General features: G+C 43.8%; 1 protein-coding gene across 11 annotated transcripts in view; it reads left to right on the top strand.

The window, feature by feature from the left end:
• The window catches only part of MYLK (myosin light chain kinase), a 267073-nt gene that overhangs the window by 89943 nt on the left and 161130 nt on the right, over nucleotides 1-16000 (top strand). For 10 of the 11 annotated variants that reach the window (XR_003432841.1, XM_027106666.1, XM_027106636.1 and 7 more), the window contains one exon: nucleotides 1565-1732. Coding sequence is in view for 9 of the 11 variants with exons in the window: in XM_027106666.1 (XP_026962467.1) it covers nucleotides 1568-1732 (165 nt within the window). In the remaining 2 variants the exon portion in view is untranslated. Of the gene's footprint in view, nucleotides 1-1564; nucleotides 1733-16000 lie in introns of those variants that run through there. The other variant, XM_027106705.1, reaches the window with a different exon arrangement.

Here is a 16000-nt window from a genome sequence, read left to right as displayed (position 1 = left end):
TTTATTGTTACTTACTACAGTGAACCTGTGAGTCTTATCATTTGGAAAGGATTTTGTTTGCAAAGCTAATACCTCATCAGTGAAAGAGAAAGCTGGCTTTGTCAAGCAGGGGATGTGCCCTGTTACAAACAAACCTAGGTCTTTGTTACTTTAACTTGTAACCTCCATTTTCGTTTTGTTAGATGTTATTAAATTTAAACAAACTAACTACATGCCCAGATTATCACTGTTCATTTCTGTCAGCTCACCCCACTTGGCATGGGACATAGGCTTGTGACTGACGATCCCAAGAAAATGAACAGAAAAATAAAAACTGTAAATACTCTTCCTCTTCAGTTTAGCAGACGTTTGTTGCAGGGCTATGATAGGCCAGGTACCGTGGATTCCATGCTGAGTAAGATGTGGTCCCCAACCTGGAACCATCCCAGCCTGGTGAGGCTCCTATCTGGACTTGAAATCTGGAGCAGGGATACTTGGGACATATTCCAGGGGGTGGCAACGGGTGTCCAGTGACCTTGGCTAGGCTCTGACAACCTGGCTTCTCTCGACTGCTGCCTGTTTTCCCAGCCTGGTTCTCCAGCCTTTCCTGTGGACTTTGATAGCTTCCCTACTCCCCGTCTTTCCAACAGATCCCTTCTCCATTTATGAGAGCCAGAGTCCATTTCTGTAATTTGCAACCAGGAACTGATTCATACCTGTTACTAATTCCACTTCTAGAATTAATCCTAAGGAAATCCCTTCGTTCCAATCAACCTGCCAGCCCCCATAGACATCTTGTCTAGTCCCAACGGGGCCCTGGACCAGGAGTCAGGAGCCTGAGGTGTACTTGCCAGTGATGCCATCATTTTGCTTTGTCTCTCTGAGTGAGTGACTTACCTTCTCTGGGCCTCAGTTATAAATGGAGGAATGAGCCTGGATAACCTTAAAATGCTCCCTTCTCTGACGTTCTATGGCTTTTGAGGCTTTTTCACACTCCGGTCCCCAGAAGTGGCTAGGGTCCTCCCTAGCCTTGCTTCCTTCCCTGCTTTCAACCCCGCACTCTCACCTCCCCTCCCCTCCCCCGGGATCCTTGCCGTATTAACCCTAAACTCTTTTCTTTCTTGGACTGTGGGTCTCATTTTTCTTTAGCCCAAGAGCCCTCACAGTTCAGGCAAAAGCAGCTTTTACTTTCACCTTGAGTGCCTAACGCAGATACAGATTCTGAAGGTTGAGTGACTTAAGTATGACTTCAGATATCCATTGTAAAAACGCCGAGGAACATCTGATTTCTCTGTTCCTGCTCTAGCTGCCCCCTTCCTGGAAGTTCTCCACGGGGTTTTGGGGAGACCAGGACGTGGCCCTGGGAGCTGGCGTCTGGGGCAGACGGGGCTTCACCCCTGCAGCTGTGCGTGTAGGGGACCCAGGGACTCTCATTCCCAGAGAGGAGCTCCAGGCGGCCCCTGACCTAGTGGGGCTCCCTGAAAAGCCCACGACGCTGCGGCCCCAACGTCGGCACGTCGGCCGCCTGCAGGGAGGACGGGCTGTACTTTGTCTCGTCTGACCTGATCTATCTTCCTGTTTGCAGGCCATGGGGGATGTGAAGCTGGCTGCCTCGACACACGTTTCCAAAACCTCCCTCACTGTGGATCCCTCGAGAGTCGGCTCCATGCCCCTGACTGAGGCCCCTGCTTTCATTTTGCCCCCTCGGAACCTCTGCATCAAGGAAGGGGCCACCGCCAAGTTTGAAGGGAGGGTAAGGAGTGAGGCTGGGTGGGCGGCTTGCAGGGGATGTGGGGCAGGGTGGTTGCTTCTGCGCCAGCCTTCTCCTCGGCGGGCTGACCTGCCAGAAAGCCTGCTTTCCTTTTGGACTCACAAGTAAAGTGGAGATACGCCCACTGGCCCTATTTCTTTTGTTTATGGTTGACTTTGGGCCGTGCTGGAGAACTTGGGGGTGGGGAGGGACGCCGATGTTTTGCTATTAATGCAGGTCGTGTTCTGGGTTCGTGCACCTGATTCTAGGAGAAGAAGAGGGGGGCTGGTGGCAGGAAGTCTCAGATCTGACAATTGAGAACTAACTCTCACTTTTCTCTCACTTCCTACCTGGAAGGAGTGTTTGGTTAACTGACCCTCTCGTGTATCCACATGGTACATCCAGAGCAATGGGGTGGGAGCTAGGACCCCTTATCTCAGTTCTGTCACCTTTTGCTAATGGGTACTGGTCTCTTGCCCTTACTGGGCCTCCATTTCTTCCTCTGCAAGCAGGCAATGATAATTCCTCTTCCACCTTGTACTAGAAAGGAGAAGAGGAAGATGGGAAGAGTAGCTGTAAGAATATTGAGGTTATGCCCCCTTGGAGAGACTTTTAGTAAGCTGCTGGCTCAGGCCGCCAGGAAGTCAGATCATCAGCTTGTTGCAGAGATGCATGTGGAAGTCAGGGGTTTGCAAGTAATATTTGTCCTGGATTAAACACGGACGATCTCCCCCAGGAAATGCTTTAGCAGCTAGAAGGCTTTGATCCGAGCAGAAGACAGCTGAGGTGATGAGGTGATGAGGTTGTGCTATGAGTCTACAAGTTAAGAGCAGGGACCTGAAAGCTTGTGGAATGAAGGAGTCAAGAGCATCACTCTTCCTGGACGACACTGGGCCTTGCCTCTGTTTAAGTGGCACATTTGGCTGGAGTGTATTCAGGGGCCATGTGCTCTGCACAGGCCTGTGTAGTTAACTGTTTGCTGGTGGATCTGACGTTCCTTGTCATATGTTTTACTTGAAGAAGGGGAATGTTGGTGATGCTGCTGAGGGGTCTGTTTCTTCTCTCTGGGCTCTACCAGGATGAGGACTTTTTTCTGTTGCCCTGACTGTGGTCCCTCCATCCCCACATCCCCTCAGCTGGCAGGCAAGAAGCAACAGGAAGAGTTCCTGGGGATTTAGAAATAGGAGTGAAGTACTGATGCACACGACAACATGGATGAACACTGAAAACATGCTAAATGAGAGAAGCCAGACACAGCAGGCCACCTATTGAATGACTGCACGTATCTGAAATGTCCAGAACAGGCAAAAGTATAGCGACTAACAGTAGATGAGTGTGGTTGAGGGCTAGTGGGGAGGAGTGGGGAGTGACCGCTGAGCGATGCAGTGTTTCTTTTGGGGATGATGACTGTTCTGAAATTAGGTAGGGGTGGTGGTTGCACAACTTTGCGAATATGTTATAAAACACTGGACTTACACTTAAAAAATTCAAAGTGAACTTGTGAAAAACGGCTTAGCAAAACTGATCCACACCCGCCCTCCTGCCCTATTGCTTGTCAGAGATGAACTCCTCCCTCAAATTCAGAGAGTAAGAGATGACTTAGCTTCTGCAGATGAAGAGGCCTTGCTTCCTTTGCTGACTTTGGAGGTCATGAAGGAGCGGAGCGTTTGGGCTGTTTGCCCTGGAACATTTGTAGAATGAGCACTGGCCCAGGAGTCCACACACTGGAGATCTCTGTTGCTCAGTTATCCTCTAGTTGGCAGGTCAGACCTTCTCTGGACCTCAGTTTCCTTATCTGAGAAGAAATAACTAGTTGTTTCTATATTTTCTGGCCTGCAGGGATGTGAAAAGAAAGCGAGCTGAAGAAGAAAATGGTCAAAGCAGTTCATAAAGTCAAGAAGTGTAGTAATAACAGTATTTTTTTTTAATGAGGTGACGTTCATATACCTAAATTTAACTGTCTTAAACAATTCAATGGCGTTTCATGCATTCACAATGCTGACTGCAGTATTCTTAAAGTAGAGCATTCTCTATGTGAACATTTTATTTTACTTATATTGAGGAAATAGTTGACTTTATATATTACATGTGGGCTATAGGTCAAAGGGAATGTGTTCCTTAGAGGTCAGCCTTCGGAGCTCTGTTACCACTCACCAGCTTCCTGGAATTAACCCAGAACGGCACCTTGAGAGCATGCTGGTGTATAGTGGACACAGAAGGAAGACAATTCCAGAGAGATGTTAGGTGGAATGTCTGGCTCCATCTCAGAACTTGCAGAGAGAAACACAGAGGGAGGGGCTGTCTTAGAAAGCGCTCTGTAAGCTAGCGTGCTGTGAGTGTGTATTATCACTGAAGCAAAGGAACACCTTGCATCGGGGAAGGGCCACGTCAAGTGACTCCAGAATGAGGAATTTTTGTTTGGATACAGAGATGCAGATGAGCAGCGGGTGTTCCTGACCTGCCCCCCTCAGAGAAGGGAAGAGTAGGGTGGTGGTGACCTGCGTGACACGAGCTTAGAGCAGGAGTTTCTAGTTTTAAAAGACCAAGCGCCAAACGGTCATCCCCTGATCACAGCCAGGGGTTCTCTGCCTCTAGGGCATGTTAACCTGCTCTGCTGTGGCCACTTGACCTGTCCTGCAGCTGACCCCTCTGTCCAGGCCCTGGGACGCATCCTGTTGTAGAGGCTCATTCTGCACCAGCCGGTCCTGGTGTCAGTTTCACAGCGACCTCAGGACCTCAGCTCTCCAGTCACTGGGCTCTTGCAGAACCTCTTACAACTGAGCGACTTTTAAAATAAGCCTTCAAGCTACTTCTTAGGCCCAGGCTGGCACCCATCGCAGCCAGCAGAAACCCTTCTCTTCCTTGCAGCAGCCCTCAGGGCCTCTGTCTGCTTTCCTCCCCCCCCACGCCCCTCAAAAAGTTGCCACTACCAGCTCGAGCCCTAAAGCCTGGGTGTGGAGGGTCCTAGGATGTCCCAGCTTCTTCTGCAGAGGGCACGGGATCCTCCCATAACTGTAGAAACACAATGAGCCCCACAGATGGGAGGAAGTTATAAAGGTTTGTTTCCTACTGCCTTAATGAACTTACTGACTTAATGAACCCCTTCCTCCCCGCCTTCCTCTTTCTATCGAAAAGTCTTGGTGACCCTAAGACAGGACCACAGGTGCCCCTTGTGGTTCTTGTCTTTTTCTGAGAAGCTCCAAACTGTGAGATGTTCAGCTCTGTGGGTCTCAGTCCGTCACATCCTTTAGGGTTTTTCCACTTTGTGGCAGATACTTTGGACCAACGTGTAACCCACGACCAACCCTCTTTGCCCTTCCCTTTTCCATTCTAGAGGTCATTGCGAAGTTTTCCTTTGCAGCTAAGAGTTGTTCAGTGACACATTTGGCTGAAGTCAGCTAGTGTATTCCTAGGAAAGCATTTGCTTTTCTGATTAAAACAAAACAAGGGCTTCCCTGGTGGCACAGTGGTTGAGAGTCCGCCTGCTGATGCAGGGGACATGGGTTCGTGCCCCGGTCCGGGAAGATCCGATATGCTGTGGAGTGGCTGGGCCCGTGAGCCATGGCCGCTGGGCCTGCATGTCCAGAGCCTGTGCTCCGCAATGGGAGAGGCCACAACAGTGAGAGACCTGCGTACCGCAAAAAAAGAAACAAACCAAAAGTCACTGGTTCTCTCATATTCCACCCCTGCCCTGCTTCCTGCCTTGAATGCAGATTTGATGGCTGGTGCTCAGGCAGCCATGTTAAAACCATGAGGGAACAAGCCAGAATACAAAGGATTGGTTGGGATGGGCATAGGGGGTGGGGAGCTACAGCTGTGGAGGGAGCATAAAGACCAGCAGCTAAGAGACAGAAGTCCTAAGGCTTAGAGAGTTTCCTAGATAGGATCTTTGGCTGTGGTTGTTCACACAGGAAATTTTATAGAAAGTGTTCCTAACTGATAAACAACACCTAATGAGATGCATGTGGAGATATCGTCTCTTTAAATGAGGGGAGTAACAGGGGAGAAGACATAACACAGAGAAGGACTAAAAAACCCTTTCAGACCTTTACCAAATCTACCAACAGTGAGGGGAGTGCTTGAGTTGAATGTGGCCGTGCAGTTAAAGCATTCTAGAGGAATTTGTGCCTCCCTGGCTGTGGCCATCTGGCTTGAACCAACAGGGTCTAGGGTCTATGAGAGAGAGTCAACCATATGGTGCTAAGTGGTGATTTAATGTCATTACAGAAAACTACTATTTGATCGGGGTCTACTGATTAGGGCAAAGCTACCTACCCTGCCCCACCTTTTTTTTTTTTTTTTCCTCTGCCAGCTTAAGGAGATTATAGTTATCAGAACTCATACAACTTTGGATCTATGTCTCATCAGTACCACCTTTAGACCCAGGCAACCTGAGCCCACATTCTAGAAACCCCTGTTCCTTCATCTGGCTGCACCCTTGCCCAAGAGCAGGGGATCTCTCTGCTCAAGGGATATACCCAGTGGAGCCACACCATCTGCCATGTTCTGAGCACCCAGGACCCTGGAATTCTCTACCAAGGGGCCCTGAGCCCACTTCTAAGGCCTGGGTGGGCCTATTCCCATGAGAAGACTTACCTAGGCCTGAGTGGGATGGTCAAGGGGCAGCTGTTTGCTTGGGGGGATAAGAAGGTAGATGAAACTCAGACGTGGGGACCTGTTGTCCGCCCACGGGTATAGCAGGACCCTGACAGCATAGGATGGACTGTGCCACTGCCTCGTGAGTGTTGCTGGGCCCAGGGTGCTGGGGGCCTCCACGGACAGATAGCGGAGGCCCGCACATGTCAAGGGCTGACTGAAATGCGTCCAGCTGCTCTGTTGCCCCCGAGGGCGGCTAGAGTGCTGACGGGCTGCTTCCCCCAACATGGATTCAAGTGTGAAAGGAGCGAGATGGTAGGAAAAATACTAAAATTACTGGAGATTTCTTCCCTTCTGCCCTGGAATTCATTCTTATCAGAAAAAGCAAGCATAGTGATAGGCCCTGGCTGCGCTGTGAATGAAACGAGCTGATACTTCAGTGCCTCTTGAAGTACAGCCCAAATGAGGTTTCAGTCCAGACTGAGGGGCTCAGCGTTCACTGAAGGGGGCTTCACAACAATGGGCTAGCCTGGCCTCATTAAGACATGTTTATGTTTAAGGCGTGGAGGGTGGAGGAACGGAACAGGGAAGGCCTGACCCATGAAAGCGAGAATAACTCAATTTCCACTTTAACCAACATTGGTATCCTTCCCCCACTAACTGCCCAGTTCGCTTCTATCTCAGAAGCGCTCAACCACTTAGAGAAGTTTGAAGGAAGCATCTGGTCTGCTTTCTGCCCTCAGAAGTCTTGTTTTTGGCCATGACTTGTGGGATCTTAGTCCCCACCCCACCCCCAACCAGGGATAGAACCCGGGCCCCGGCAGTGAAAGCGTGAAAGTGCCGAGTCCCAACCACTGGACCATCAGGTCCAGACATGTCCTCAGAAGTCTTAATGATGTGGTTCTTGAGAAAAACGTGTACCTATAAAACAGTAGGATATGACGGTATAATTAGATGCTTGAAATAGTTCAATTAAATAGTTTGTACTATAGGAATTTAGAGGAGATTAAATGAGGTTTGCAGTGGCTTGGAAACTGGTTTCTTGCTTCCTGACTTCTGTCCTTCCAGTTGGTCCTTCCGACAATGCAGATCTGACTATGTCACCTGCCTGCCTCAGTCCTCGAACCTGGGATGAGTTTCCTCAGCGCTGCCCACAAGGCCCTTCCAATCAGCTCCAAGCTCTCCAGCCCTGACCCCTCTTCCTCCCTTGCTCGCTATGGCTCACTCCAGCCCTGCTCACCCACACAAAGGTACTTTGTTCTGGTATCACCTTTGTGGAGAAAGGGTAAACAAGGAAAGCATTTTATCTTCCCTATCGATTAGGAGTGGGGACAGAGTGTGATAGGCCTACTGGCGCCAGGCATATGGTCTTCGTCATTTTGTCCTCATGGTAAAGTAGCTTTATACCCATTTTTAAAAGTTAAAAATAATTTTAATACAATTTTTAAAGGTTATACTCCATTTACAGTTATTGCAAAATATTGGCTGTAGTCCCCGTGTTGTTCAATACATCCTTAAACCTATCTTACAGCCAGTAGTTTGTACCTCCCACGCCCCACCCCTGCAGTGCCCCTCCCCGCCCTCCCCACTGGTAGCCACTAGTTTGTTCCCTGTGTCTGTGGGTCTGCTGCTTTTTTTATATTCACTAGTTTGTTGTATTTTTTAGATCCTACATATAAGTGACATCATGCAGTATTTGTCTTTCTCTGTCTGACTTATTTCACTTAGCATAATGCCCTCATGTCCCCATTTTTTATAGAGGAAGAACCCAGGGGCTCAGAGTAATTAGACCTTGCCAAGATTATGTCAGAAAGTGAAGGAGGCAGTACTTTAGCGTCCAAATCTTGTGTTCCTCGCACTGTTGATGTCATCCCTTTTACAGGTCTCATCTGGTTCCTTGAACTCAGTGACTGTTTCTTATTCGTCTTTGTGTCCCAGGAGTAGCACAATGCCTGCCACACGATGGGTGCTCTGTAAGTGTTTGGTTCCCTTGAGAACCAGGTTGGTAGGGTCTGACTCGAGACCTCTTGCCAGTCAAGCCCATAGGGCTTTGGTCCCCTGCTTCTTAGGGTCTTGTCTCCCCTTCCCCCACCCTATTCCCTGCTCCCTTCTTTACCTGAGGCCATGCCTTTATCAAGAATGCCCTTCCTTCTCCCACTGCATCTTAGCCAGCATCAAGGTCCTATTTAAACCCTACCTCCTTCAGGCTACTTTCCTTAAGTATGTCTTCTCTTTAAAGCATTTTAGTAGAGGACAGAGGAGCCATGGTAATAGGATGTGGAAGATTCCCAATAATCACATAAAATCATTCATGAGTAATAACCGCAGGAAAGAGTTGACTACTTTGGCCTTTTAAAAGCGTATTATTCATTAATCATCTCTGTGCCTATAATTTTATTATAAAGAAAAAAATGATTTAAATGTTAAACTTTTTTTAAAACAAAAATTCCAGCAAAGTAAAAATGCTGCTTGCCCTTGACCTGTACTTCTGCTCTCCAGAGGTAGCCACCATTAACTATTTGGGTATCCGTCCGGAAATATTCTATGCAAATATAGGCAAATATTCTATGCAAATATAGGCATAAATCTGTATATGCTTTTACATACACAAATGGACCCATGTACATATATTGATCTGCACCTTGCTCTTTTTGCTTAACATCTTTTGGCCTTTTTTTTTTTTTTTTTTTTTTTTTTAACAATAGCACATAGATCTACCTCATAGGAAGATCTAAGCTAATCCTGAACTTTCCAACCCTCAATTGCTCCCTCCTCTGAATTCCTAGAATACTTACTTATCTGACTCAGTTTTTCTTTTATTAATGTGCAGCTTTATCAGGTATTGTTTATTGTCTTTTGTTTCCTCAATGGGAACGAGTTGTTTGAGGCCTAGAGCTGCGTTGTCCAGTAGGATAGCGATTAGCCACATACGGCTACTTAAATTTAGGTTAAATGAATTAAAATTAAATAAAATTAAAAATTCGGTTCTTCAGCCATGCTAGCCACATTTTCAGCACTCAGTATCCACGTGTGGCTGATAGCTACCGTGTTGGGCAGCACAGATTATTGAACATTTCTATTGTCACAGAAAGTGCTATCAGAGAGGGCTGATCAAGGCCACTCTTGCATTTAATTCAGTCCCCACGTACTAGAGATCCACAGCTAGAAGATATATTGACAATGGCTGTTCCATTCACAATAGAAATAAGACATTAAATTCTTGATAATTTCCTTAGGACATAAAATCATTCAAAGAAAAATGTAAACCCTTGATGAACAAATCTTTGTTTTCCATTTTTGTTGAAGAGTAGTAATCTTGGTATCCCAGAAAGCTTGAATGTGCTCCCCAAAATTTCAATAGCTGTCTGTTCCAGGTGGCTCAGAAATTCTCATGACAAGGAGGCTGGTTCCTGAAGTATTTAAAGGAAAAGCAGCAGAATGGGAAATGACAGGGCAAGTCATGCTGAAAGTACAGTTGTCAGAAGTTGGTGGCCACTCTGATTCAAAATGCCAGACTGAACAGATTTATTAACTTCTCCTCCCTCCAAATGTGCCATTGAAATGAACGTAAAGGGTTAAAAAGAATTAATTCAGAGTTGCACTGAGAACAGGAGAGGGGAATTAGTGGATGAGGGATTTCCATGGGTTTGCATGGACGGATACATCAGCGCTACCCACCATAACGTATAAGTGAGAGCCACATATTTGAGATGAAAGGATTTGGAGACTAGCAGTGGGCTGTAGGGCAGAAATTGGGGTAATTAAAGGATGTTTACTTAATATCTCTATGGAGAAAACTGAAGCTCTTGGTGTGGATATTAATCAGTATCTCCAAAGAAAGTCTTTTTTACTTTGCCACCAGGTGAAATGTGTTGACTGTCCAGTTGCTGTCCAGCTGCTCCATGCCCAGACACTCTAAGTGAAACCCACCAGTAGACGTGCCCCACTCAGGGACACGAAGCTTGCAGTCAGGCCCCTCATTCAGGGTGACAGGACTACACACAGTGATGGAAAACCTCCATTTAGGAACTAGTTCTTCAATCATAGATTGTGAATAGTTAACTCATGGCCACCAGATGTTTGAAGAAAATATTTATACAATATAATATTGCTATCAAGAAAATTGTTCTTTTTTATACATTTTTTAAAAGTTTTATTAATTAATTAATTTATTTTTGGCTGCATTGTGTCTCCGTTGCTGTGCGCGGGCTTTCTCTAGTTGCAGCGAGAGGGGGCTACTCTTCATTGAGGTGTGCGGGTTTCTCATTGCAGTGGCTTCTCGTTGCGGAGCATGGGCTCTAGGCTCACGGGCTTCAGTAGTTGTGGCACATGGGCTCAGTGGTTGTGGCACACAGGCTCAGTAGTTGTGGCCCATGGGCTTAGTTGCTCCACGGCATGTGGGATCTTCCTGGACCAGGGATTGAACCCATGTCCCCTGCATTGGCAGGCAGATTCTTAAACACTGCACCACCAGGGAAGTCCCTGTTCTTTCTTTAAAAGTCAATCTATAGACAAAGCTCTAAAGTGTTAGTTAGAGTTACAGAACAGAAGGTAAACTCTGTAAGCTTTGACAAGCCAAAAGTAAAGGAATGATGAATGGTAAGGTAGAGGAGGGAAAGAGAGGAAGAGAAAACTCAAGGGCACTATTGTCCTCATCTTACATGGTGGGAAGTGAGGAGATACCATCTAAAACAGATGGATCAAATAACAGAGGCTTGAGTATATGACTTAAAACCATAATGAAAGAGGTAAAAAATGGTCAGCTCATCAGCCATATTTGGTACACAGACATTTTATGTTTGGTCAGCAGTGTTCTCAAAACATTTGAGCTAAGATTTACAAATGGAAAACTTACGCATACAATTCATTTCTGAATGGCTTTTCTCAAAAAATAAGATCTGGCCACACTTGGTCAGTGGGTACTACCCCTACATCTAAGCATGTCTTTGCCAGGTTGCTATAGTCCTAACCAACTCCGATTCCCAGTCATCTCCCAACACGTGGGCAAGTGTCTCTTGCCAGTTTTTTTTGGTTAGTTTGTTTTTATACAGCAGGTTCTTATTAGTTATCCATTTTATACATATTAGTGTATATATGTCAATCCCAATCTCCCAATTCATCACACCACCACCACCACCCCCCGCCGCTTTCCCCCCTTTGGTGTCCATATGTTTGTTCTCTACATCTGTGTCTCAATTTCTGTCCTGGAAACTGGTTCATCTGAACCATTTTTCTAGGTTCCACATATATGTGTTAATATACGGTATTTGTTTTTCTCTTTCTGACTTACTTCACTCTGTATGACAGTCTCTAGATCCATCCACATCTGTACAAATGACCCAATTTCGTTCCTTTTTATGGCTGAGTAATATTCCATTGTATATATGTACCACATCTTCTTTATCCATTCATCTGTCAGTGGGCATTTAGGTTGCTTCCGTGACCTGGCTATTGTAAATAGTGCTGCAGTGAACATTGGGGTGCATGTGTCTTTTTGAATTATGGTTTTCTCTGAGTATATGCCCAGTAGTGGAATTGCTGGGTCATATGATAAGTCTATTTTTAGTTTCTTAAGGAACCTCCATACCATTTTCCATAGTGGCTATATCAATTTACATTCCCACCAAGAGTGCAAGAGGGTTCCCTTTTCTCCACACCCTTTCCAGCATTTGTTGTTTGTAGATTTTCTGATGATGCCCATCTAACTGGTGTTAGGTGATACTTCATTGTAGTTTTGATTTGCATTTCTCTAATAATTAGTGATGTTGAGCAGCTTTTCATGTGCTTCTTGGCCATCTGTATGTCTTCTTTGGAAAATGTCTATTTAGGTCTTCTGCCCATTTTTGGATTGGGTTGTTTGTTTTTTTTAATATTGAGCTGCATGAGCTGTTTATATATTTTTCAGATTAATCCTTTGTCCATTGCTTCGTTTGCAAATATTTTCTCTCAATCTGAGGGTTGTCTTTTCATCTTGTTTGTAGTTTCCTTTGCTTTTTAAAAGCTTTTAAGTTTCACTAGGTCCTATTTGTTTATTTTTGTTTTAATTTCCATTACTCTAGGAGGTGGATCAAAAAAGATCTTGCTGTGATTTATGTCAAAGAGTGTTCTTTCTATGTTTTCCCCTAAGAGTTTTATAGTGTCCGGTCTTACATTTAAGTCTCTAATCCATTTTAAGTTTATTTTTGTGTATCATGTTAGGGAGTGTTCTAATTTCATTCTTTTACGTGTAGCTGTCCAGTTTTCCCAGCACCACTTATTGAAGGGGCTGTCTTTTCTCCATTGTATATCCTTGCCTCCTTTCTCATAGATTAGTTGACCTTAGGTGCATGGATTTATCTCTGGGCTTTCTATCCTGTTCCATTGATCTATATTTCTGTTTTTGTACCAGTACCATATTGTCTTGATTACTGTAGCTTTGTAGTATAGTCTGAAGTCAGGGAGTCTGATTCCTCCAGCTCCATTTTTTTCCCTCAAGACTGCTTTGGCTATTTGGGGTCTTTTGTGTCTCCATATAAATTTTAAGATTTTTTGTTCTAGTTCTGTTAAAAAAAAATGCCATTGGTAATTTGATAGGGATTTCATTGAATCTGTAGATTGCTCTGGGTAGTACAGTCATTTTCACAATATTGGTCCTTCCAATCCAAGAACATGGTGTATCTCTTCATCTGTGTCATCTTTGATTTCTTTCATCAGTGTCTTATAGTTTTCTGAGTATAGGTCTTTTACCACCTTAGGGAGGTTTATTCCTAGTTATTTGATTCTTTTTGTTGCAGTGGTAAATGGGAGTGTTTCCTTAATCTCTCTTTCAGATTTTTCATCATTAGTGTATACGAATGCAAGAGATTTCTGTGCATTAATTTTGTATCCTGCAACTTTACCAAATTCATTGATCAGCTATAGTAGTTTTCTGGTGGCATCTGTAGGATTCTCTGTGTAGAGTATCATGTCATCTGCAAACAGTGACAGTTTGACTTCTTCTTTTCCAACTTGGTTTCCTTTTATTTCTTTTTCTTCTCTGATTGCCGTGGCTAGGACTTGCAAAACTATGTTAAATAATAGTGGTGAGAGTGGACATCCTTGTCTTGTTCCTGATCTTAGAGGAAATGGTTTCAGTTTTTCACCATTGAGAATGATGTTTGCTGGGGGGTTGTTGTATATGGCCTTTATTGTGTTGAGGTAGGTTCCCTCTATGCCAACTTTCTGGAGAGTTTTTATCATAAATGGGTGTTGAATTTTGTCAATAGCTTTTTCTGCATCTGTTGAGATGATCATATGGTTTTTATTCTTCAATTTGTTAATATGGTTTATCACATTGATTCATTTACATATATTGAAGAATCCTTGCATCCCTGGGATAAATCCCACTTGATCATGGTGTATGATCCTTTTAATGTGTTGTTGGATTCTGTTTGCTAGTATTTTGTTGAGGATTTTTGCATCTATATTCATCAGTGATATTGGTCTGTAATTTTCTTTTCTTGTAGTATCTTTGTCTGCTTTTGTTATCAGGGTGATGGTGACCTCATAGAATGAGTTCGGGAGTGTTCCTTCCTCTGCAGTTTTTTGGAAGAGTTTGAGAAGGATGGATGTTAGCTCTTGTCTAAATGTTTGATAGAATTCACCTGTGAAGTCATCTGGTCCTGGGCTTTTGTTTGTTGGAAGATTTTTAATCACAGTTTCAATTTCATAACTTGTGATTGGTCTGTTCATATTTTCTATTTCTTCCTGGTTCAGTCTTGGAATGTTATACCTTTCTAAGAATTTGTTCATTTCTTCCAGGTTGTCCATTTTATTGGCATAGAGTTGTTTGTAGTAGTCTCTTAGGATGCTTTGTATTTCTGCAGTGTCTGTTGTAACTTTTCCTTTTTCATTTCTAATTTTATTGATTTCAGTCCTCTCTTTTTCTTGATGAGTCTGGCTAATGGTTTATCAATTTAGTTTATCTGCTCAAAGAACCAGCTTTTAGTTTTATTGATCTTTGCTCTTGTTTTCTTTGTTTCTATTTCATTTATTTCTGCTCTGATCTTTATGATTTCTTTCCTTCTGCTAACTTTGGGTTTTGTTTGTTCTTCTTTCTCTAGTTCCTTTAGGTGTATGGTTAGTTTGTTTATTTGAGATGCTTCTTGTTTCTTGTTTCTTGAGGTAGGCTTGTATTGCTATAAACTTCCCTCTTAGAACTGCTTTTGCTGCATCCCATTGGTTTTGGATCGTCGTGTTTTCATTGTCATTTGTCTCTAGGTATTTTTTGATTTTCTCTTTGATTTCTTCAGTGATCTCTTGGTTATTTAGTAACGTATTGTTTAGCCTCCATGTGTTTGTGTTTTTTACGGTTTTTTCCCTGTAATTGATTTCTAATCTCATAGCGTTGTCGTCAGAAAAGATGCTTGATATGATTTCAATTTTCTTAAATCTACTGAGGCTTTACTTGTGACCCAGGATGTGATCTCTCCTGGAGAATGTTCCATGTGCGCTTGAGGAGAAAGTGTAATCTACTGTTTTTGGATGGAATGTCCTATCTTGTTTTTTTATCTTGTTCCTTCATCTCGTACATAGCCCTCTGCCTTTTCATCTTGTCTGTCTTTCTGTACATAGCCCTCTGCCTTTTCATCTTGTCTGTCTTTCTGTGAATGTGGTTTTTGTTCCACACGCTGCAGGATTATAGTTTTTCTTGCTTCTGCTCTGTTGCCAGTTATGACTTTGCTTTTTCCCTAGCCACATTCATGTTAACAGTGGGAAAGCTATAGATGGGCAGGAAGAGCCTCGACATTTCTTGTCCCCACCCACTTTGTATACTTGGGTATCTATAGGCGTTTGAGTTTGTGATCTTGTCATTAATGTCCAATAGAAGATCTGAAAATCAGAAAAGGACTGTTTAGAGAGGGGCAGTGTAAGCCAGTGAAATTTCTCATCATTCATAGTGGGAATCCACTAAGTGTTCTCTAAATTCTTAAATCAAGAAAGAGACCCAGAGTATATTACCTAGAATTACAGAGTTTAATGATAAGAAGAATGGAAAGATGATTTCAGTGGTTATATCTGGAAAATGATACTATTCCAGGGAGAAGAAAGAGTGAGAGGGGAGGAAACCTTTTGTCATTTTATGCCTTCAACTTTCACCTTTTACCTTGTACACATTCTTACAGCTTGAAATTTTTTAACAGTAGAAAGGAATTACTTCTGTAATTTCTAAAAAACACAATAAAATTGCCAGTAAAAAGAGTTGGTATATCTATCTGAGTTCAGTGTCCAGATTCTATTTGATAAATGGTCAAAGATGAATACACTGTTTACATTGAAAGGAACATAAAGTTTAAGTGTGGAAAAATCTATAGCACTGCATCAAAATACATTATCCAACACTGCCAGCAACTAGGCAAATGGAAATTAAGATACCTTTAAAGTATTTATGTACGTGAAAAACTAGCAATGCAAAAGATGCCAGAAGCCCACCGTTGGTGCTGTGAGGAAACAGGTGAAACAGGAAACCATGCCAGGAGCACCGATTGTTGGTTCAGCCTTTTTGGGCCCAGACTGGCAGAATGTTACAGGCATGGTAAAACTGTTCATGTGCTTTGCCAAGAATTCTGCTTTTGGCACTGTAAGTTAACTCTTAAAGGAGAAGGAGAAAAGTAGATGATACTAGGATGTTCAGAGCACTATTTAAAATGACAAAAA

This window comes from Aethalodelphis obliquidens, unplaced genomic scaffold, assembly GCF_003676395.1.
Source record: "Aethalodelphis obliquidens isolate GAN/ISIS:26980383/991018 unplaced genomic scaffold, ASM367639v1 scaffold1, whole genome shotgun sequence".
NCBI classification, from domain to species: Eukaryota; Metazoa; Chordata; class Mammalia; order Artiodactyla; family Delphinidae; genus Aethalodelphis; species Aethalodelphis obliquidens.
Note: the sequence above shows the minus strand (reverse complement) of the source record. Positions and strands in the feature narration are given on the sequence as shown.